We start from the raw sequence: 25,940 nt of genomic DNA on the forward strand, positions 1-25,940 counted from the left end.
AAGATGCATAAAATAAAGTGCATAAAGTGGGATAAATAAATAACAAATCCAAAGCTGGATGTACCAGTGTGAAAGTGCAGAATATCCAAGACAGAGAGACAAGACAATGGAACAATGTTTTTGAAGAAATGAGAGAAAAAACAACTCAGACCATCTAAAATATCAGAACTGAGACCTGAAGTATTTTTTAACACTTCCTGGGTCAAGATCTTTGGGAAATTACAGTGAGTTGCTAAATGAGTTCTAAAGAGGAAGTAAATTTCATGTGCAGACAAATTAAGGATAGCTATTAACATCAGAACTATCTGAAATCCATCATCTTTGGTCCCAACAAAGTTTTTCAAGTTATTAAGATCTGATATTATGACTAAGAAGATCTTTGAAGTTTAAAAAATATATGGGAGAGGTGTTATAGGAGATAAGTGGCACAAGAAAAAAACCCATGATGTCACAGAAACATGAAAGAATTAACGGTTTAAATTAACCTAATAAAATGCCATGAACCAGGAAGTTCACTTCTGGCAACAATTGGTCATAAATGAAGAAATATAAATCATTAGGATTTTCTTGATATAAAAGTAATCAGTTGAACAAAATGGCACATACTCTTTATGCTTTTTCCTTTTGACCTCACTGGATGAGTCATCAGAATCTTCACTGCTAGAGGAATCCTGTACAGAAAAATATAAAAAGTTAAGGCTGTTAATGATCAGAATTCAACTATAGTAACATTTTTCCTTGTCATACTATTAAACATTCACTTTACTAATAAAACTGTAAAGTTTTTCCATGTTACATTTATACCATAAATTAGCATATAAAGTAACAACATTTTTACTGTAAATATGTAACAGCCAGTGCAATTAAGTAAACATTACAATGTCAGCATTTTGTATAAAATCTTATAATCTACCATTTCTGGATACTACTACTGTTGCCTAGTAAGACCCCAAAAAGGAATCCTAACTGTTGGTATGTCAAATTCTCATTTAGTACTTTTCTTCAATAGGCAGTTTTTGATATACAGATACCCCCCCAATCTTTGAAAGTTCAATTTATATCACTAAACTTTTACAAAAGAACCTACACCAGTAACTTTTTTCACTAACTAAAACAAATCTGAAGAGAATTTTCACTTTTACAAAACCCAGCTCTGAGCACTCAGCATTTGTTACGCAGCAAGCTGTTACTGAGGTGGCAAGCATGCGGAGCGGCACCTTCAAGCTCCTCCCCTGGGACCATCCTCAGCACTGAGCTGCCAGGATTCTGAACTGTGCCTGTGAGCATCTGTGCTTTCCTCACTTTTCCCATGACAATTACACCAAGATGTGGCCTAAGGGAATAGCCTCTTTGCTTTTCTATACCACTTGGCTCAGGAAAAAGGATACTCCATTTTCGGATAGGTGGGGAAACCTATAGTTCTTCCTGAATGTTTTTGCGCAAACATACACACATGCCTGCTCATGTGTACACACAGGAACTACACTGCTTACAATAAAAGTATGTCTACATTTCAAGACTACTGATGCACATTTAAATGTAGCTATTTTCCTATCCTTCTAATACCCTTACTGTTTCTCATAATTTCATAAATAGCCCCCAGTTAAATAATTAGACATCAAGTCTACTTTTCAAATAATAGCTTTCACAATGAAGAGTCACCTCCTCTGATCCACTATTAGATGAAGCTTGACGTTGCTGCTGCTGCTGCTGCTTCTTAAGCATTGCAGATCTCTGAACGGCCAAAATACTAGGGCTAGATTTCCAGAACTGTAATAGAGATATACACAAGTGAAGAACAAAGTTTTGAGAAAACTAGAAAAAGGATAATCTATTGAAAACCAGTATCAACATTTTCACTGCCTCCAAATAATAAATAATAGTAAGACTATTTTCCTTACTCACACAGATGTAAAACAATATTGCTGCAATATAATTAAGATAAATGCTGAGCTTTAGATGTATATAAATAATTTATGGTGTGTTGAGTTTCACAGATAAGACAGCCTTAATCAATATATTCTTTGGTGTTAGGACTATTGTCAAAAACAACAGGATAATATATGCCACCAGTGCTATTCCAAGTGTGGCTACCTATCTTTTTAATTGGTGTGAGGTGAAGACGAGGAGCATGAGTCAGAATGCAAATTAACTAAGCACAGTTTTAGTTCAACAGACTTTTTTGTTTCTGGTAGCAAAACTTCCTGCATGAAGGAAACTATGTGTATATTCTGGCCCAAGCATCTTATCTTGACTGGTACTCTAAGTAACACTCTGTACACCATTCTGATGTATAGACAAGTTTTACTAAATTTTATAATTGCTTTCTTTAAAAAGAATGGCCCTTGGCATATTCTACCACGTATCTTCAAGGAAGCAGAATTCTATTAAATACTCCTATTGGCAATACATTATATCCTTTGAACATCTTGAAAGTAGAGATAACACTGTAAAATTAACAAAAAGACCTCAAAAGCCTTACATTTTTATCCATGAGACACTGAGTATTTATGCAACAATTTCTGCTTCAAAAAGAGAAAGTTTCATGTGTGTTCCTTTTATACTTATCTTATACATCAATAGTTATAGACTTAGTCCACAAGTGACACCAAGTTCAAGAACAATTTAAAGTGCATTTTAATACTTAAAAACAACATTTCCTAAAAGCTAGATCAAGAATGCTCTAAACCAATGCTATACATTTTCCGAAAATAATACAGGAAATCTACCTGTCATTGAATACGTTATTCATTACCTCAGCTCCATCAACTTTCGGTGGTTTTGCTTGAACTTTATTTTCTTGGGAATTGTCTGACTCAGACTCCGACTGACTGCCCGATTCGGATCCAGAGTCTGAGTCGCTGCTACCTGACTGGCTACTGCTTCCGTCACTACTGCTTCCAGAACTCGAACCAGATCCAGAGCCGGAAGCTGACCCAGAATCATCATCCGACTGGCTACAATTTAAAAATAAATAGATTTCAAACAAAATTAATTCAAAATTTAGCTTTTCTTAACTCAGCAAAAAGCTCCACATCATTAAGCCTTGTTTGTTTAGTATGTCAACCTTGTATAGCCAAACAAACAGAAAAACGAATTAATGTTAACCTACAACAATAACTGACTTGATAAATTTAGTAGCCTGGGCTAAAACATAAGCAATTATATCGCAATCTTCCTCTAAGGGTAATGAACAAAACCTACCAAGTACAGAATCCTGAGCTAGAAACTTAGAATAACAAAATGTTTAAGACACAGTCCCTATTCTTAAAAGGTTATCTGATATAGTAAACATAAAGAAGAAATTGTGTGAAGAAAAATGTGATAAAAATTCTCATTTAGTAAAAGGCAGAAAATGAATTAAATTGAGTTTCAACTTGTTTTCAAGTCCACATCTATGTTCTAACATCTCAGAGGAATGTAACTTATTACAACTAAGCTATGATAAAGTACAATTTACTAAAAAATAAGATTACTAATTTCTTCTCTGAGAAAATTGTTCAATTTTTTATGGTTCACTCATATGTCTGAAATAGTAAATTCTCACAATCTTTCCTAGCCTCTGTATACATACACACACACACACACTTTCCAGTACTTATTTCCAGTCCAAAGGAGTCTAGAAATAGTCTATACGTAATTGATTGTGTCAATCAATATTATCCGAAAGGCCATTTGTTAACTGGTGTTTACATCTGAATTGCTCAAAACCAGGGCATTAAATTTTTTAAATACGTGGCAGACTCAGCTTTGATGTAATTTTAACTGACTTTATGATAAACAACAGGTAATGTCACACACACAGAGCAAAACTCAAGCTTCTTATTCTCTTGCTGTAGTTTTCACAAACACCACTAGATGGAGGTATTACTCTACAAAAACTACAAGATCGAACAGACCCCTTCCTAAAAGTAATTTTTGAGAGCAAGGCGTTAATAGTTTCTACATGGAAACAGACATAAAATTTTCAAGAAGACATTTGATTCTAAAAGTTTTGCTTACAATGTGAACAAACAAACACCTACTTTTAAAATTTGGGAATCTACTGGAATATGTCTTTCTTCATAGCGTAAATAAAAAGTTACATCTTAAAGGCTCTATCAAGAGCGTTTCTGCCAGTTTCTAACCTCCAGACACATGGTTCAAGAATAGCATAGTGCCTTTTAGTTAAAAAACAAAAGTGACCATTCTGCCTTCTATTTGGGCCCTTGAAATTTCAGTAAGAATATCAGAGAAGATATTTTTCCTGACACACAATTTCATTTTTCCTTTAACCCACTAGTTAAGCAACACTTTTCATGTATTACTTTAGCAAAAACTATCATTTGTTAGGCACTGGGAAGACTGAGATAAGACAAAACGCCCTTACCATTATAATAACTTCTAACCTAGTATGGAGAGACAGTCATGTCAACCAATAAATACCTCTCTGGGCTATATTTAAAATAATTCAACCAGGGGGTATGAAGAACATAAACAAGTCAGGCATAGTAATTGGAGAACATTTAGAAGAAAGTGAAGATGAACTAATCCTTTAGAAAGAAGAATTAAGTAGAAGGGGTATCATTTTAATTGCTTATAAGCTTCTTGAAGGTTCTGTTTTTTTCCCCCAGAGTATCTTACACAGGTGGACGCTCAGTAAATACCTGAAAAGTAAATGGATAGATAATTGAATCTGGGAGCTATCATGGGCCTATATTCTTAAGTATATCTTGAGAAAATAGCTGGTCAAAATTCCTTCTAAATGTATCAAGATCCCTTGTTAATATACCAATATTCTTAAGCGAATGCAGGAATCTTCCTTTCATACTCCTTAGGTGAAAGCAGTTCTGGCTGATGAAAAAAGCAAACAGCCTAAGCCTACACTACTCTAAAGGCATATAGGCTTATTATCAGAATGTCTTCACCTTAGATATTAAAAGCATGAAGTATTTTTTTCACTTAAATTGTTCATAGCAGGACTAAGAATACACACAGAATTAGTAAGGAATGCCTTATATACTTCCGTAGAATGAGATAGTTATGTAAAAAAAAAAAGGCAAGATAGCAAAACTGCATTTATAGTATGCTTCCTTTGGGTATGAAGGGAGAAATGTTTACACATATTTGCTTCTGCTTTTTTCAAAAGCAATAATGGTGTATAAGGCAATTAAGTCAAAAATGGTTACCTACAAAGAGAGGGGAAAAAACAAAGCAGAAGGAACAAGGATTGAAATGAATTGTCAATTTCTGAACCATGCAAATGTTTTACACATTTTAAAAGGAAATTCTAATACTTGAGAGATAAATAGATACAGGTTTGGGGGATGGGGGAACAGTGGGACGTAAAATTCTGAGGAAAAACAGGTAAAAAGCCTCTCCGTAATGAAGTAGTTCTATTTCAACCCACTGTTGCATATGCTCTTTCCAAAATAAAAATCAAACCTGGCTAACTGGGTAGGTCTTCAGTGGTTCTGTAACAAAAGTCAAACATCTATGAGGTGCAGGAATCTGTCTCCACCAACCTATCTCCAGCCAGTTTCCCATCTAAACCCTTAGTTTTAGTGATGGCATACTACTTGTAATTCTCAGAACGTGAGTTTCTCTTTCCACTTTCTGCTTTTGCACAATTACTTCCTTTTTAAAAATTTTTTCACTATATAATTTCTACTTGAGCCTCACTTTATGGCTACTTCTCTGACAAATCTCTCCTGACTCCAAGATTAAATCAACCCAACATTACAGCTTCCCTAGAAGGCTTCCCTAGTAGCTCAGATGGTAAAGCATCTGCCTGCAATGGAGGAGACCAGGGTTCGGTCCCTGAGTCAGGAAGATGCCTTGGAGAAGGAAATGGCAACCCCCTCCAGTATTCTTGGCCTGGAGAATCCCATGGACAGAGGAGCCTGGTGGGCTACAGTCCATGGGGTGACCAAGTTGAACATGACTGAGCAACTAGTGCGTGCGCACACACACACACACACACACAAAAACATTAAAGCAGGAATACTTACTTCAGTATTCCCACAATATCCTGTACCTATTACTATGTTAGCTATAAGCATATAATGTAATATTTGCTGTAGTTTCTGTTTTATTTCTTGGTATTCTACTGTATGTTCCTAGAGTGCTGGAAGTTTTACTTGTTCTTTGTATGCTGAGCACTAAATGAAGGACTCAATATATGTTTGGTGAGTGGATGGATATATACATAAGCAAACAAATCAAAGATGCTTACGGATATAGTATCTTATATAAAATTCACAAATAGAGTTGGACTATAAAAATATTTCTCAGCTCCAATTTATTTAGGTAGTAACCTATACCAGTGATTTTTAAATATAATACAAGTATCTGTATACCACTTGCAAGTTATCCTTATGAATTATATTAAATCTTAATAGCCCAATAGTATAAGGCATATTATTAAAAATACTTAATTCTTTCCCTTATTGTTCTCAATTTACAAAAGAAAACTCATTATATGGGTACTTGGATAAAAGAGTTTTCTTGGGGTAAATTAAATTAAAAAATACATTTAAAAGATAAAACAGCAATTCAAATTAAAGTTTCTTTTCAAGATTGTTTTTATGCTCAATTTCAAATATAAACAAGAACAATCAAATAACCATTTATCTATCAACCAGCTTCACAATTATCAACTCATAACAATTTTGTTTCAAATAATCCAGCTTTCCACAATGTCAAACATATTGAAATTTCATCCATAAATACTTTAACTTATACGTAAAAACAAACAAAAACTCCACTATTTTTAAACCTCTACAAAACTAGTACCATATTTTTTTAAAAATCACTTATTTTCTTAATGTTAAGTATGAAATTATTATTTTTTCCCCTGCAGTTTATTTTGTGGAATAAATTAGGCAGTTTTTCCTGCAGACACTTCCTGCTTTCCAGATTTTACTAACTGCACTTCTGTGGTATTATGTGACATATTTTTCTGTCCCTTGTGTTTCTTATAAATTGTCAGACCTAGAGGCTCAGACTTAATTCAGTTTTCCTTGGCAAGAACATGTTTGAAAAGTTGCTGTGGACCTCTAGTAGAAAAAAACAATGTTTGGTTGTCTCTTTTTGTGTGAGGTTGTTTGATGTGTGTGCTCATGTTATTTTCAGCCTTATCCCTTCATTACATAGTTCCTCATAAGCCCTACACAACCTCATCCACTATTTATTTAAAGGCAGTAAAATGGTGATACTGTCATTCTTTACTTACCCATTATATCATTTCTCCACTAACAGGTGGAATACTTCTATAATGAGAAATTTTCCCTCATTATATTTGTTAACTTTCAGGTACAGTTCATACAGGAAAGGCATTTTCATTTATTTTCCTTCTTTTTCAGCTTTCAAAATAAGCTAAATTGCTAGCATCCTTTCAAGATAAGAAGACCAGTAATGTTCTAAATCTCACTATGAACTCAAGGATTGAAATTATTTGATGAGTTTTAGCAATCCATTATCATCATTAATACTCAAACTGTCCCCTCTTTAGCAAACAGGAAACCCTTTATTACTTCCTGAATCCTTTTCACAAGACCTCAAGTTGTCTTTGACAGCTTCCTCTCTTTCTGGTCTGACAAGATGAACCAGGCTCATCTTGTGTATTTCTTGCCTCAAATTGTAACTCAGGCATTTCATCAAAAAGCCTTGCTTCTGTTTATGTTGGAAATTAAATTCCAACCTGAGTGGATTGGTTATTGCTTTTAAGATTTTTTTAAATAAGATGAGTTAAGGTAAGGTGAAGTCGCTCAGTCGTATCCGACTCTTTGCGACCCCATGGACTGTAACCTACTAGGCTTCTCCGTCCATGGGATTCTCCAGGCAAGAATACTGGAGTGGATTGCCATTTCCTTCTCCAGGGGATCTTCCCGACCCAGGGATCGAACCCAGGTCTCCCGCATTGGAAGCAGACGCTTTAACCTCTGAGCCACCAGGGAAGCCTTCTTTAGAGACAATGTATTAAGGATTAATACCAATATTTTCAATTTAAATTTGTAGGTTTTTTCTTTGATTTTTCTATTTATACTATCACTTGGGTTGAGTTTCTTCATTCCAAATGACACTAGTAAGATCATTTATTTGCTTTATCTTAGAATACACATAACAGTTTCAAAACAGTAATATTCTTATATGATTACTAAAAGTTAACATTTCTTCACAATTCTTGGCCTTCAAGAATACTCACCCTTACTATCAAACTATTGCTTTGAAGACAACTAAAATTGTTTTTTTCTGTATGGTCACTAATTTTGTTTAATTAGGGTTATTTGCTTTTACTTCATTTTTAGGAAATACTTTTACTCACTTTGATTTATTTATTTACTTACATTCTTTATTTATTTCTTTATTTATTGCTTTTTTACTTACATTGCTTACTTACTTACATACATTTTGTACCTTTTGAAAGGTACAAAAGTTAAAATCCAAAATCTAGCTTTTATCTTTTGTCTTCTCTACATCATGACCTTCCTCCCACTACAGTAATTATTTTTTATTTTTCCTTTCTCAATATAAGTAAATTATAAAGAGTATTTTTAAATTCCCCTTTCATAAATGATTATGAACATATTTATAATCTTAAATAATTGATGCCATATTGTATATACATTGTATCCTGGAGATCACTGCACAACAGTGTACAGTAGATATAGTCCGTTCTCCGTTATGCAACTGCATATTCTCCATTTTGTAGATAACAGCACAGTTTCAACCTGTCCCTCAAAGATGAACCAATCTTTGATACCACAATATTTTAAAAACCCCTATGTATCATTTTGCCTTAATGAGTGTACCTTATTCGCTACTTATCACCCAATGTAAACATACCACTTTGAAGTTTTGTAGATAACAGCACAGTTTCAACCTGTCCCTCAAAGATGAACCAATCTTTGATACCACAATGATATTTAAAAAACCCCTATGTATCATTTTGCCTTTATGAGTGTACTTTATTTGCTACTTATCACCCAATGTAAACATACCACTTTGAAGTTTTAAATTTATAATCAGCTAGCACCCAGATCTTGATTCCAAAATACAAATCCACTTTAGTAAACTAGGTGCCCTTTAGGAAATGGCAGATTCTAAGGCTGGGACAGGGAAGGTACCAGATGAAACTAAATAGCTTGCTGTGCCAAAAAGCAAAATACTAAATACAAACAGAACAAAAAAAACAGGATATAGGAGCCAACCTGAAGGGCTTCCACCGGCTAAATCTGATTTGGGCATCAAAACAAATAGTAAAAGATAATTACCTAGTAAATAAAAAAAGAATCCTCAAGTCCCTGCTGAGGACAGGTAGTCAGGGAGAAAGACAGATGGCAGGGGAGGGCTGATAGAATTCTGAATGCCAGCTGGTAATGTGGACAGGGCTGTAGTGCTGGAAAGTTACGATGTTGCAATTATCATAGCAAATACTGATTGGGCAAAAACCAGCGAAGATGCTAAATGTTGGGGGAGGAGAGGAGGAGGCTTTGATGAGATATTTACACAGTTTCAAAGTATCTTCTTACAAATTGCTTATTAGATATATTAATGGATAAATTAGAAACTACAGAGGGGAAAAAAAAAGATACTACCCTTTCCTGGTGATCAACACTAGTATTATCAATAGGGACAGACAGACATCATGAGCCTCCAGATTTGATACCTTGTGAAAGATGTATTGTCACTCACACAGCCCTCCAGCCAGGGGATGCAAGTGTAGGGAGGCTCAAGGTAGGGGATCCAAGTGTAGGGAATGCGTAACTTGGATCAAATCATAAGTAAATAAGTAAAATCTAAATTGTGAAATATATTCTATAAAATAACTAGCCTTATATGTAGCCTTCAAAATGCTTATGTCAAGAAAGACAAAGAACTGTTTCAGATTAAAGGAGATTAAAGAGACATAACAACCAAATCCAATTTTAGACAGAACCCTGTACTGAAAGATGATTGGGATGATTGACAAAACTGGAATACAGATTAATCATTAAAGTATATTAACATAAATTTTCCTGGATTTAATTACTATATGGGGTTTATATAAGGGAATTCCTTGGCTCTTTTATATATATAAAAGAGCTGCAGAAGTCAAATGCATATGAAACAGGCAAGCAAGTAAACATTCAGTGGCATGGAAAATAAAAGTATCAAAAATTCAGTCAATAAAGCGGCTAAGCTGTACAGGTAAAAATATAAAAACTACCTAAAGCTTTTCCTTAACAGATACAAAAAGGTAAAAATACCAAGGAGGGGAGATTAAAAACCAACTGCCTACAACAGCTGCCTCAGAAACTGCTAACTGCCTAACTCAGCATGTCTTCTTTTCCTTAGTAACAGAAATCTCAAGGTTAAGGTCCACCCAGTATAAAAAGTGTATAGCACAAGCTCCTTGCAGCACAGTATGGCTATTAGCTAAAAGTTTCAACAAATGAGATATAAGCAGAAATGCTGGGTTGTACTTCCCAGAAGGCTACTCAAGCAGGCTGACTCAGCTAGAAGATGCTCCCTTTCCTTGGCCCTTTTTTGCCTCCAACACTTCCAGCTGTCTGACAGGAGGGAAAGTGCTCAAAATTCACATCTGCACAGATTCTTTTAGTATAAAAGCCAACATTCTTTTCCAATATTCCCAAGGTTGTGGAAAATCAGTGTTTTTAATGACTTGAGTGACCACAAAAAATTAGTACTCTGTTCAGTAAGACATTAAATCCATTTTTAAATTGTTTTTTCAAGTTAAATTTTTAGGAGCTTTATAGCACTACCATCTACAGTGTACTTACTCATGAGTTCCACATAACTCAAATGTTATGATTCTGTATCTATAGATTAGCTTTAAGAAATGTTTTTCAAACTAACAAACATCAAAATGAACATCCCTCTCTGACTTTACAATTAGGCATGCTTTGGTCCCATCTCAGAGGCTTTGGTCACACCTTAAGAGGTTTTAATGGCTCACCTTTGTTCTTGGGATAAAATGATTAAAATCTGACCTCTGCCTACCTTTCCAATTTATCTTAAACATCTCTCTGGTGGCTCAGAGGTTAAAGCGTCTGCCTGGAATGTGGGAGACCTGGGTTCGATCCCTCGGTTGGGAAGATCCCCTGGAGAAGGAAATGGCAACCCACTCCAGTACTCTTGCCTGGAGAATCAATCCCATGGATGGAGGAGCCTGGTAGGCTACAGTCCATGGGGTCGTAAAGAGTCAGACAGGACTGAGTGATTTCACTTCACTTCACTTCATTCTGCAACCTAGGCTCACTAATTTCCTTCAGTCTTTGACTGTGCCACGCCTTCTCACCTCATAGGCCTGGTATAAAGCAGTTCTCCCTACCTGGGAAACTTGTTAATCCCCATCCCACTTTCGTCCCTAGTTCGAGACCTCTCCCCGCAGGACTGCATTAGACACCCAGCATGGTACCTGGCACTGAGAGCACGCTGAACATAAGCTAGTATGAGCACCGCGATTTATACTAACAACTGTATCCCTACCTTCTGGCACTCTACCTGACATGTACTCTGAAAATATATTTGTGAATTAATAAATGGTTAATACCACCTTCTCATTATTTCTTCTTCAAAAATAGCATAAGTCTAAGTCTTCCATAGAAACTTTCTTGTTCTTACTTCTGATTTCTCTGTCTCTACTTATCTCTTTTGGGTTTTTTCTTCCTCCAAGTCATCTAATTGGAAGTGTTTGGGGGAAAATAATTTTAAGAAGCAGCTTTTTTTTAAGAATCAGATGATCTGAAAACACTCGGTCCACTTCCCACATGGTCACAATCGTCTATATCTAAGTAGCACTGGTTCCTTTTGATGAAGGATTTCACCTCCAATTTGGCCAGCTGCCTCCCCTAAACGAATGTCTTATACCTGGACAGCTTCATACATTTATGTTATCTGTTGGCCCTTTGGCTGTTTCTCATTTATGCTCCAATTAAGACAAAATTTTTAACACCTTTTTATAGCTTTCAAAATATTTTGGTACTGAAATCCATTTTATCCTCACAAGAACAAAATGTCCTTGAAGGCACACAGTTTTTATAGACCATCTTTAGAGGAGACAACCCTTCTAAGGACCCAGCAATAAGGAGACTTAATTCTGTAGTCAAATACTAAGTTCTGATCCCAACCCCAGCATTCTGTCTGGAGAGTCTGTATCCTTCCAAATATCCTGTGTTGCCACATCTGCTCAGAATTCACTGCTGAGTCCCCTTCTGTGCCTGGCATATCAAAGCTTTCTCTAAAGTTCAGCAGCACATATACTTTTCCCCTCTTTGCCCTGTATTATTTAGCATTTTCATGTGTGGGTAGAAGTGCTTTGAAGTGCAAGTCCATGTTAGCTCGGCCCCGCCTGTGCAGAATAGCAATACCTCCTTTTCTTTATATTCAACTTTATACTCTTATTAATCACTCCTGTGAACTAAAGAAAACACTAACACCTATACTGGGTACTTAAGAATGATGTATTCTCAAGTGAATAAACAAAGATTCTTTTGTGTTACGAAGAAAAATAAGCTTTTTTATCACAGATATTGGAAACTGGCCTGTAATGGAACATAACGGAAGAATGAGTAAAATAATGACCTTCTAAGAAAGGGGCAGCAGTAGACAGCTGCTTTCCTATCACCAGATCACCAACAGAAGAAATAGCCCTGTTAAATCCTGGAAAAGATAGAAAAATCAAAAGTAAAGCTGGAACTTCCCTGGTGGTCCAGTGGTTAAGACTCAATGCCATCAATGCAGGGGGCACGGGATCAACCCCTGGTCAGGGAACGAAGACCCCACGTGCTGCAGAATGACTAAGCCCACACCCCACTATCACTGGGCCTGTGTGCTCCAGAGCCCACGCCCCACGGTAAGAGGCCCTGTACCGCAAGGAAAGATCAAACAAATAAACGTTCATAACAAACAAAAACAGTAGCACTAATGAAGAAGAAAAAAGACTGTATTTAAACATCCTATGTAAGTTAGACTACCTGTATCAAAGTCTTAGGATCAACGGTTTCAGTTTAAGAATGCATCCATTTATTTACGTCTTGTAATAGAGGATTGTGTGCCTGACATTTACAGTAATAATTTATGTATTAAATTACAATAAAAAGAACTGTATTTACAATCAAAAAACTGTATTTACTATTCCAAAGAACAAGCATCCTGCACTAAATTTTCACTTTATGCCTTTCTGCCGCCCACCCTAACTACTGCTTAACATCAAAAACATTCAAAAGGACATCTTTGAGAGAGTTTTTGAAAGAATTTTTTGACAGACATTTGTGAGGAAATTCAAGACTAACTTGACAGTATTCTGAAATTCGACTTATTTTCTTCTGGCCTCCTAGCCCTTCTGTCTCATTATATTTATATATGTACACCCGTATTTTTCTGCTGGGAAAAACTGAGGGCAGGAGGAGAAGGGGGCGATAGAGGATGAGATGGTTGGATGGCATCACTGACTCAATGGACATGAGTTTGAGCAAACTTAGGGAGACAGTGAAGGATACGGAGGCCTGGCGTGCCACAGTTCATGGGGTGCAAAGAATGAGACACTACTTAGCGACTGAACAACACCACCCATTAGATAAGCCTTAAGTTTCTACCACACAGAAATAATAAACATACTTAAGGATTACTGTGAAGATCTTTAAAAAATGTAAAGCATAATATCTGACCTATACTAGGAGCTCAATGCTGCTGCTGCTGCTAAGTCGCTTCAGTCGTGTGGGACTCTGTGCGACCCCATAGACAGCAGCCCACCAGGCTCCCTCATTACTGGGATTCTCCAGGCAAGAACACTGGAGTGGGTTGCCATTTCCTTCTCCAATGCATGAAAGTGAAAAGTGAAAGTGAACTCAGTCGTGTCTGACTCTTACTGATCCCATGGACTGCAGCCTACCAGGCTCCTCTGTCCATGGGATTTCCCAGGCAAGAGTACCTGACTGGGCTGCCATTGCCTTCTCCAGAAGCTCAATATTAATAGCTATTTTAGAATTTAAAAAATGATTTTTTTTGGAGTTCAAGGTCAGAATCATTACTTCAAAATTTGTTTCAAGTATTCTCTGGATTGTCATAATTATAGGTATAAACATATAAACTGTCTATGAATGAAATATTAACATTTTCAAAACAAACAGTTTTTTTTTAACAAAAAAAAGGGGGGGGAGACATGGTCATTACTAACTGGTGCTATGTACCAAACACTGGGTTCTTGTCTCATCCTTTCCTTGTCAAATAACAAAGCTGAGGTTCAGAGAAGGCTAACTGAAGAAATAAATACTAATATTATGAAGAATTGAAAGAAAATTCAGAAAAATGAGAGCCACTAAATTCTTAGGATACAAATTGTTTTAAAATAAAAATCCTTTGTGTGCCATATGTATGCTGTCTGCTTGCCCCTCTCACTTACCTAGCATCCACTGTGCTCGCCCTTTGGTATTACATAACTTGCACTGCAGTGTAAAATGGCACATGTCCATCCAGCTAAAGATTTCCCATTATGTCTTTCAGCTAGGTGTGGCCATGTGAACAGGTTTTGGCCAAGGGATTATTACAGCTAGAAGTGATGTGAAATTTCTACACCTTAGCCTTAAGCATTAACTGGCTTGCTTTATATCCTCCCCACTCCCATCTATCTTCTTGCTGGCAATCATTGGGTCAAGATAAGCTGTATGTTACATATTAACAAAGCTGTCCCACTAGCCAGAGCACCTGAATAATGTCAAGGGGTAGAGCTTAGTCACTTGATAATAGTTTAATTATTGAAAAAAAAGGTAACTCTTTTTGAGACCCTGGGCTCTGAAGATTCTAGTATATATCAGTTTAATTGGTTCTGATTTGCTATAATGATGTTTTTGCAAAAAACTTTTTTGATATAAGATCTGTACACAGATAATTTGAATTCATTTGTTCATCTCTTCAACTAACAAGTATTGAGCAAGAGTTTCTAGTAAGGACAAAATGCCATGGGAAAAGTAAAACTTGAGAATCAGAGATATAAGGACAAAGTTGGAGTAGGGGCGCAAGATACAAGGATGTATCAGTTCCTGATCGGGGAACTGGAGGTAGGGCAAATGAGACTAGGGGCAAGGCTTCAGGGAGGGAGCAACTTTAGAGCTGGCTATTGGTGTATTCTCACCCTTTCCCCCTAGAAAACACTTCCTCTCTGAAGCAACCGATAAAATTTCTCACTCTTTAAGATTACTCAAAAATATCCTATCCTTCATGTAACCCTCTCCAATATCTCCAGGGATAGGTCATTGCTCCAGCCCATGTGTTCACAATATTTTGCTCATATGTTACTAATAATTCCTTCACAATATCACAATTATGCTTATACGTGTATCTCTCTTCTAACTATATCCTGGAATTCATCAAGTTGGGGCCTGTAGTTATTTTAATAGACCACTATCCACTTCAACAGGCCTAGAGAAACAATATGGAAATTAGCAGATACTGAGTACTTAAAAAATTCTTTTTTAAAAAAATTAGAGGTCAAAGGCTTTCAAACTTTTGGGGGCATGACTTACCTAATACATTTTATATAATGATGCAGTGCACACATGTAGCATAACAAAAGTTTGATGAAATAATATTCTAAGAAAGAACACTATTAGCTTACATTATTCTTTCATTTAAAAATCCAATTATGATACTCTGTGTTTCAACTCACTATTTATAATATATTAGCCTAGAATAAGTCACTTAAAAATGAGAAAGGTTCACCTAGATGCTAAGATCAGACCACCTTTAAATTCTATAAAATTACATTGTATTAAAATGTTATCCTCCATATCCTTTATGACAGGCCATAAAATAATTATTAAAATTTGAGAAAATCTATGAAGCATTCATCCCCACGGGTCTGAAAACCAGGTAACGCCTTTATTAGGGACTAAAGGACAAACACAACAGCTCCTTTTAGCATTCTACATTACCAACCCCCAAAAAATTCTATCAGAAAGTAAACTAAAAGTACAGTATTATTCTTAAAGTCTCTAACTGAATAAATGAGGATAAAACTGCTAGAAACAGATGCTAAGAAAGATAACATTTAGCAAGACTAATTTCAAAGATGACCAAGTTTAGTTATGCTAAATCTGAGATAAAGACAGTAAACTCAAAAAGTTTCTCTAGTAAGCACTCAGAAATCAGATGAGAAATAAGACTATGTATACATAGATATCAAGGTTACTAAACAATAGTTTCACAAAACACATATGAAATGTGTTATAATATTAATGATATGATAAAACCCTCCTATTATTTATAATTATAACCAGTAGACAAAACTTAATGATATTTATTGGAGAAGGAAACGGCAACACATTCCAGTATTCTCTCTTGGGAAATCCCAGCAACAGAGGAGCCTGGTGGGCTACAGTCCATGGGAGTCACAAAGAGTCAAAGAACGACTGAGCACACACAGAGCACAGAAACAAGAACCATCTTCTCTGCGGGAATTTAGACCAATCCCACTGTTTTTCATCAGCCCCATTTCTTTACATAAAAGTTCTTCAGCATAATGTATTGCCTTGTAACACTGTTATTTCCTGGGTATAAAAAATTACTCTTTGCTTTCCGCCAGAGCCTGTCAAAACATCTTTACCACCATAAAAGTCACATTACAAAGACTTTTAACATGCATAAAATTTAAGTCTACCAGGGTTTTATATGAGAACTCAAAAACAAAACCCACAAAACTTCATTCTGATATTGGGCTTGATGATATACAGATTAACCATTTGTTTTACGATCAAACTTCCCTGTCTCCTACCTTTGAAGAGCTGCAAACTCTCCTTGTATTTACCATACCCCACTCAAACGTTCTGTCTCTTTCTCAACTTTAAGCTTTGGAAAAAAAATCTCAAATTTTAGCATCTTTTGGTATCCATCACATAGTTGCTCAATAATCCAAACTAAATAACTATCTGAGTAGAGAACTGTATTTCTAAAAGCAGTAACAGGAGAGATGTGAAATAGCTAATGAGAATGGTTTTCATTAAGGAAAGAACTCTCCACCGCATTTGCGCTTTATGCCACAGCTCTGGCACTGTCAACAGTGGATCCCATAAGCCAGTACTGCTTAGCCAGAACTATGTGTCTCTGCATTTTAATCTCAATCACCGAGATCTCAACCTATCCAAAGCAAAGAAACGTTCAAATTCAGTTAAACATTTATTTAAAGTTGGCTTCCAAGCAGTCACCTCATATCACAATGATAGATAATGTATTCGTAATTATAAACAGCTATTTTCTAAGTCATTAAAACGTAAGAACTTAACTCTGCTACAAGAGATATCTAGAGTCTCTCTGAAACCAGTAGGTCTAACCAGTTCATCCACCTGGAAAATACAGTCCCTCCTCATGAATATCTCTTAATACATGTAGTGTTTATTCAACTAGGCTTCCTTTTATCCTCCTTCCACTCGGGACTAAACTATACAAAAAATTCAGTGTGACAATAAACAAACCTCAGGGTAAAGAACTGAAAGCTAAGATATCCAACACATTCTCTATTCTAGGGAACTTGCACTTCTTTATTGGGGGGACCCTGATCCTTGTGAAAACATTCCTCTCCACCTTACTTAATATACACCATTTGTTCTTCTTTCCTTTTCAAATCACAGCATTTCTTGTCACTGTTAAGATTACAGAAGTTTCAAAACTTCATAAAAACTTCCCATACAGCCCATCTCCTCACTCCAGTAATTTGCCCAATTTCTTTTTCTTTTATCTCACTTGCAAGCCTATACCACACCATCAGGCTGAGTCTTGATTGTGTATTTAAACTTGGCTACTGGGCTTCCCTGGTGGCTCAGCTGGTAAAGAATCCACCTGCAATGCAGGAGACCTGGGTTCGATCCCTGGGTTGAGGAAATCCCCTGTAGAAGGGAAAGGCTGCCCACTCCAGTATTCTGGCCTGGAGAATTCCATGGACTGCACAGTCGATGCATAGGGTCACCAAGAGTGGCCACGACTGAGTGACTTTCACTTCACTTCACTTCATTCCATTGTTACTTAATGGAATAAAATAATCTTTCAACTTAATTTATAATTTCAAAGCATGGCAAGATACTAAATGACTCTAAACAGTTTCATATCTTTGCGTATAAATTTGATATGCCCATACATCTCCTTGGGAATTTAATCGAAATTTCTGATTCAGTAGACCTCAGACACACAAGGCAACTTTTAGGGTTGAAGGTATCATTCTGTACAGTACTGGAGTGGAGGATAAATGATTCTGTGCATTTGTCAAAACCCATAAAACTATACATCACAGAGTAAATGTAACACATACAAGTTTAAAACAGAAACCCATGTAATTGAGGATGAAATGTAAACTGATAACTCTAACTTTATTACAAATTTATGACATAACCACACTGAAGGGGATGAAAGTGAAGGTTGCACAGTTGTGTCGGACTCTGTGATCCCATGGACTATACAGTCCACAGAATTCTCCAGGCCAGAATCCTGGAGTGGGTAGCCTTTCCCTTCTCCAGGGGATCTTCCCAACCCAGGGATCGAATCCAGGTCTCCTGCATTGCAACTGAATTCTCTACCAGCTGAGCCACATGGAGAGCCCACTGAAGGGGATAAACAAGAACAAAGCTAACTTGAATAATAAGTTTGGAAAACAGTGCTTTGACTTGAAACCGTAAGGCTACATACAATAGGAACCGTACACAAGATATTGCATTTTGCCTGGTAAATTTGCTTTTTCTGGGGTATGGCCTAAAAATACTATTCAGTACTTCATTCGTATACTAAGGTTGGAGTGTATGCATAGTGGATGGTAGACAGTGGGAGCAAGGTTTTGACTACAGATGGAAGTTACAAAGGTACAAGGAAAGGAGGGTTAGGATGACTCCTGTGTATAGGATCAGAGTTGGAGACAACAGTCCTAATTCATGTTTATCTTACTATGCACACAGATGGACAGATATAGAAGCAACTATAAACACACATGGTTTAACATACATAAACATACATGGATTGATATAACCTAGCTCTGTCTGCTCTGTCTACTGAGAGGGCCTGGAAGCAGTGACACCTGAGAAGCAACTCAGCACCCAAATCATGGTTTCTAAGATCCTCTTCTCCAATAAAAAGGAATCAGGGCTCTTTGGGGAAATGGCTGATTCTAGGATAAAAGAATGGGAGGGTATAAAATGAATACAGAAGACAACTTGAAAGCATTTCCAAAAGGCAAGGCTAAAACAATTTGAGCAGTAAGATACTTACTGGATTATAATTCAAAGTATAAACTATACACGTCCATGGTTATATAAGTGGATAACGGAATTAATGAGAGAGAAATTACTTCTTTATAGAAGAATTCCATTTAATATTAGGCAGATAGTAGATACTCCCTCCTTGGTGGCCTAGACGGTAAAGAATCTGCCTGCAATGTGGGAGACCTGGGTTCGATCCCTGGGTTGGGAAGATCCCGTGATGAGGGCATGGCAACCCACTGCAGTATTCTTGCCAGGAGAATCCCAGGGACACAGGAGCCTGGTAAGCTACTCCTATGGGGTCGCACAGAGTCAGACGAAACTAAGCACAGCAGACACTCCCTTCCAGGAGGAGGCAGAACTTAATTCTTACCCACTCAACCAATCATCACATCCCTTGAGTGGGCTAGACATAGTGACTTACTTCCAAAGAATATAGAATGGAAAGGGAAAAACAGTAACTTTATAGTGAAGAAACCTGGCAAACACTATCTTGGCCAAGTGATATAATCAGTAATAATAAGTGGGTATTATGCTCCCCATGTAATGTGACAAGCAGAGCATCTCATCTCCACTGACACTCTCTCTAAAAACTGGTAACTGATAACCCTATTTTAACCCTTTAACCTAACAAAAAAATCAGGGAAATTTAAATAGGGGGACATTCTACAGGATACCTGGCCAGTAGTTCTCAAGACTGATAGAAAAAATTAAGGAAAGACTTAGAAACCTTCACAGATGAGAGAACATTGGGGAAAGTTAACAACTAAATGCAACATGGTATCCTGGAATAAAAAGAAGGCATTAATTGAAAAACCAATAAAATCCAACTAAAGTCCGGAATTCAGTTAATAGTTGCTGGGTTTTGTTTTAAGACTTTAAAGTGAAGGATGAGGCAGGATAGACTCATGTGACACACTATGTACATCACCATGGCTCAGTCAGAGCACAGCTCAACAATTATCAGCTGCCATTATTGTTGATTCTAGAGAAATGAAATGTACCCTGCTTCTTGCTTGCATGGCTTATAACACAGCTATCTGGGGGTTCTGAGAAAACAAGAAGGATGTGTAATAACATCAACACTAACAAGTAACAAGGTGGTAAATGACTCCATGCAAACAGCTTCATATATAATACATACAAACTTAATATAAATACAAATCACCAGGGAATCTTGTTAAAAAGAAATTCTGATTCAGTAGGTCTGGGATGGGGCCCAAGGTTGAACATTAAAAACAAGCTCCCAGGTGATGTCAATGCTGCTAGACCAAGAACCACAACTGGAACTGTAACTTTTCTACTTCTGTAATGTTTTAAGCTTTTTCATAAAAAATGTAAAAAAAGTTTTCTCCAACAACTCTTTATATCGTCACCACAAATACTCATATTTTTCAACAAAGAACTGTACCAACTATAACCCACAAGTCACCAATATCTTTAACAAGCAATGACTTAAGGAGCATAAAAAAGGGACAACTACACATCAGTATTTGCTCCTACATTATCTCACACCAATGAGAATAAAAGTAACATCACTGAAAATCAAATCACATACAATTCTCTTATCTTTGCCAATTAAAAATTAGTCTAAATACATTAAAGTAATATAGATTAACCACAACCTTGGAAATTCTGTCAATTCTGTTTGAGGAGAGAGAAACACGTTACCAAAGCTCCTAACAGTTTGAATTTTCAAAGCCTACGAAATGACCTGAGGTGATCTGAGATTCAACAGCATGTATTAACTAATGCTACATGGTACCCTAGATTTCCCTCATACCAGACACATGAGGGGGAAAAAAAAACTAATAGGAAAAGATGGGGGAAAAAATATACATACTGAATCAAGAAATAGGGATTAGCAAAAAAAGAGAGAGAGACATAAAACAGTCATACTTTCCTATAATTAATGTTGCTGTTTAGTGCTAAGTCATGTCCAATTCTTTTGTGACTCCATGGACTGCAGCCCGGCCAGGCTCCTCTGTCCATGCGATTTCCCAGGCAAGAAATCTGGAGTGGGTTGCCACTTCCTTCTCCAGGGGATCTTCCTGACCTAAGGGTTGAACCAGTGTCTCCTGCATTGGCAGGTGGAGTCTTTACCACCGACCCACTAGAGAAGCCCAATTAATGACATCATAGTTAATGTCAAAAACCAGTTTAACGCAATGATTGCAAACCATTTTGAGTTTGTGTTTGCACATTTTCCTGTCTTCCTGAAAATGCTTCTTTGCACAAACTTTTGAAATTTAAGAATAAACTGATCCTTTTAAAAAACACTGAGATAACTTCAAAGTAAGCTTAGGAAACACCATTTTATTGCCTTTTTAAAAATTATTCAAATTCATTTACAAAAACTTATTTTAATGGCAAGAAATCTTTCTGTTATGTGTATACATAAAAGCAATGCTTACAAAAATGGCATCCCATAGGTGTCTTTATTAAGACACTAACAGATACTTGGTGATATAGGTGGCCTTGTGTTCAAATTAACTTTGACTTGGTGTTCTTTAAATTTAACAGGTCATTTAGACTAACCTGTCTTTTTTCTCAAAGCCTCTAAAAAGTCTTTGAGAGACTCTGAATTTCTAAAACTGAGATTTTCACTTAAAATATTTCCATTGATCATATTTCCTACTGAGGAAACACTTTTAAAAGTTGAGATCCAAAGATTCTTGAAGCATAAAACAATGAAAATATTTTGAATAAGCCAAGGAAATTTAATTGTAACAGAGTTCCTCTAATGTAAAGTGTACACACATATACATTTAAAACATATTTATTAAGTTTATTAAGTCAAACACTGTGAATGCTATAAAAAGGTACACTATATCAAGGAAAAGAATTCTTGGAGTTCCCTGATGGTCCAATGGTTAAGAATCCACCTGCAAATACAGGGCACGTGGGTTCCATCCCTGGTCAGGAAGATTCCAAGTGCTGAGGGGCAACTAAACCTGTGCACCACAGCTACCAAGCCCACGCGCCACAGCTGCTGAAGCCTGCACATCCTGGAGCCCATACTCCACAACAAGAGATGCCAACACAACGAGAAGCCTGCACACAGCATGAGAGTAGCCTCCACTCACCACAACTAGAGAAGGACTGCACACAGCAGCAAAGACCCAGTGCAGCCGAAAATAACAAATAAATACAATTTAAAAAAAAAAGAATTATTTTAGAATCAGGTCATCAGCTCTGGATCAATTCTAAGTAGTTAAGACCATCATAACATAACACCAAAATTTCCTTCACTCTGTAACAATTTTACATGAGCATATTATATAAAGTAATTAAAATAAATCCTCAAATTTACATGAACAGCTTTACATTATTGAAAACCTAATCTGTAGGCAAGCAGAGAAATTCTTCTGAGTATTAAACATTTATCAATCATCCAAAAATCAGCAAAATGTAACTATATATTTCTAGTCTTTACCCACAAATCTATCTGTGGAGCAAATCACCATTATAGATAACCTTAAGACAAAAATGTCTAACCAGGATTTGAAAAATTTCATTCCAAATAACAACAAATCCACACAGCTGAGAACTGATGCTTTGAAATCTTTCAATAGTTATCTTCAGAAAGCTTAACTTCAGTTATACAACAAACTTTGCCCTAACTTGAAACTGAGGTGCAGGTGCATCCTGACCCACATTTCTTTGTAAATAAGTTTCAAAACTGTCAGTTATAACATAGCCAAACAGACATTCTCCTGTGTATTCTTCTTCCTTTCTGTCAATGGTTACAGAAAGGTTTTCACATGAAAAGAGGCAAACACTTCTGAGTAGAAAGTTAATTATACCAACTAAAAATGCCAAACAACTTCTTACTTAATTCTACTTCATTTCATAAATTTCCACAAAGGAAAAGAGGAACTCTGAAGCAAAAATACATGTGAAAACTTCCAGCCAATAACAATCAAATTGTGTAACATATATTGACTTTACAAGCAAAAATATTTCTCCTTTCATCACTTTATATTAATATTCATAGTTACGGTAACTTTTGTTTTTTGCAAGAAACTCCCTGTATCTATAAAGTTCACCTCATCACTCTTAACTAGGCACAATCTCCCTCCTCTGTACTGCCTTGTTATGAAAACTTTTGGTGTGGGGGCGCTGAGGCTTAGTAGCAACAGTAAAGCAAAGCAAAGTGACATAACAGCAGTAAGGAGGAAAATGAAAGGAAAACAGGCAGGCCTCCCTTCTGCTGAGAAACACCACAGCAGTTAGCTGCAACAACTAGATAACTTGACAGCCACAATTCTCAGAAGTACATAAAACTTATATGGTAGAAATAATGACTCGGGATAATTAGAGAATATACTTAGCGATTATTTAAAACGAGTATGCACTGCAAAAATTCCTTAAAGTAAATTTGACTTTACAGGGTTTAACTTTTTTCATCTCTACAATATCAAATTTTATTTACTACTCCCCCTTTGCTTTACATGCAGCAGCAAAATACACGGAAAATTATTGGAAGAGGCAAGGGTTCAGTATGTGTTAAGTATGTGATCTCTCTACATACTCAACTAGAAAATTTATTCTCAAGAGTCTTATTTCCTATTTCATGGGTAGTTAGGCTCCTGTGTTTCCTCTAGATACTTCTACCTATTAACCATTTCATTGTTCACTAATGAATAAGAGAATGTGGACAATTCGACTCTCCTATTCACTTACTACAGTGAATTCACCTGTAGAGATTTGAATCAAAGCTGAAATTCAAAGGTTTTCTACTTTAACCCCTCAACTCTGGTGCTTCCAGTTACACTACATTGTTAAATACTTTGTATATTAAGTAGCAGAATGATACTTCAAAATGTTGAAGTATTCCATTCAACTCTCCTTATTTTGCAGTTCAGAAATCATTCAGAGAACTTAAGTTAGCACAAAGGCAGTGTCAGCTCAAGGTGTGTTAACTCCTAAGACCAATACTTGTCCTACTAAATAATTCTGCTTTCCATAACTGCTCCTTTTTTTTCTATGATGTTCCTGTTATTCAAACAATCTGCCTTTCAAACTGATAAAGTACACCCAGCATAACCAGAAAACCCCAAGCCTCAGGTCAAATACATATACCACTGCTTTATTTTCTATCCAACATTTTTCTGAAGCCCTCTTAACTGCCAAGGCTTTCCTGTTCCTTGTCCTTCACGTTTCTCCATTAATTAATGTTTCAGTTATGTACTACTCTATGTTATAAAAAAGTTATGCTAATATAGAGTGCTGTTTATATCAGGAAGTATTTTTAAGACCTTTAAATACAGCATCTCACTTAATTGTCAACTTTAAATAAGATAAATAATACTATAATGCCTATTAAGTACAAAACCCAAAGCTTCAGAGAGGTTAAAAAATCTGTCATAATTCACAAATCTAATAAGTACAACTGGGTAAATAATCAGGCAATCTGACCCCAATGTCCATATTCTTGATCTCCCTATATGATAAGTCTATATAACTACATGGATTGCATTATAAACATAGCCAGTAACTTAAAATTTGGGCACTACAGAAGAATTTTAAATACTTTTGCATTTGAAGAGGTTTCTTACACATTAAAATAGCTTAAGGTAGCTTACTCTGATAAATCCTATCTTCTTTGCAAAGACATGGCCCAAATAAGCATTCTTAACTCATTCATTTATAATCAAAACTCAAGTTTGAAAAAATAATGGGGGGGGGGGGAGGGCTCCAGCAACACTTTAACAAATATACAGGTCAGAAATGTTCAAAACAACCTTTGCAGTGATAGGAATGTCTTCTATTCTGGTCTCTCCATCTCAGTAGCCACTAGCCATGTGTGACTATTCGGCACTTGAAGTGTGTTTAATGTGACTGAGTACTGAATTTTTAAACATTTTGTAATTTTTAAATTTAAATAGCCACATATGGGTACTGACTATTACATTGGACAGCACACATATAGAAGACAAAAAGCCAGAAAAAAATAAGTAAAGAAATTCTTATTGCTTTTATTTGGAAAGTGCAGATAATAGTCAAATCAATTTAAATGTCTTCTTTTACTTGCTCTAGTTTCAGTTATTAAACCAAATAATATAAACCTTCAAAGAGATTTAAGTATCCCAATCTTTCTACACCTAAATTTTCCTTTGTGTATCTCAATGGAAAAAAGTTAAAATCTGTATTTTCAACAAAGCATCATTGATTAGAAACTTTTTTACTGTGTGGAAAGTTAAGAGTGAATCTGATCTGAAAACTCTGCCACCTATTAGAAGAGCTAAAAATTACAGTCACATAAATTTTAAATTGTCATAATAAATACTTAGTAATAACATGCTTACCTTGATTCTCCACTACTGTTTCTAACACTTTCTTCATCACTGTGTCCATTCATTGTAAATATCAAGAAGTTTTAAAATAAAATATAAATCTTCCCAGTTTAAAAGATGAGTATAAATACTGACTCCTCTTTGAATATTAAAAATTCACAGATGAATTTTCTTCAACATTCACAGGTTTCCTAGGACCCTTTTTGACTCACCTAAAAAAAAAAAAAAAATCAGTGAGAAGAAAAATGCCTGTAGAGAAAAACACTGAAGAAGTATATTTAGAATTTATACTAATATACTGAGGCCAATTAGATTAGATGTGGCAAGGAAGGGGTAGGGATCTTTTTCTCAAACTACCTAGGCTTCTATTAACTACATTCTTGACTACTTATTAGAATTGAGCACACCCCTGCTTGTTTTTGAC

The 25,940-nt window shown here is 36.0% G+C and overlaps 1 protein-coding gene across 1 annotated transcript in view; it reads right to left on the reverse strand.

Moving 5' to 3' along the window:
* CHD1 (chromodomain helicase DNA binding protein 1) overlaps nt 1–25,581 on the reverse strand; it is a 70,439-nt gene extending 44,858 nt beyond the window's left edge. The window contains exons 1-4 of the mRNA XM_068981129.1: nt 25,529–25,581; nt 2,756–2,957; nt 1,663–1,770; nt 607–671 (exon numbers count right to left, since the gene is read on the reverse strand). Of these exons, the coding sequence (XP_068837230.1) occupies nt 607–671; nt 1,663–1,770; nt 2,756–2,957; nt 25,529–25,581 (428 nt within the window). The remainder of the gene's footprint in view (nt 1–606; nt 672–1,662; nt 1,771–2,755; nt 2,958–25,528) is intronic.
* Between the last annotated feature and the right edge of the window lie 359 nt (nt 25,582–25,940).

The sequence above is a fragment of the Capricornis sumatraensis genome, chromosome 9 (genome assembly GCF_032405125.1).
Source record: "Capricornis sumatraensis isolate serow.1 chromosome 9, serow.2, whole genome shotgun sequence".
NCBI lineage: Eukaryota > Metazoa > Chordata > Mammalia > Artiodactyla > Bovidae > Capricornis > Capricornis sumatraensis.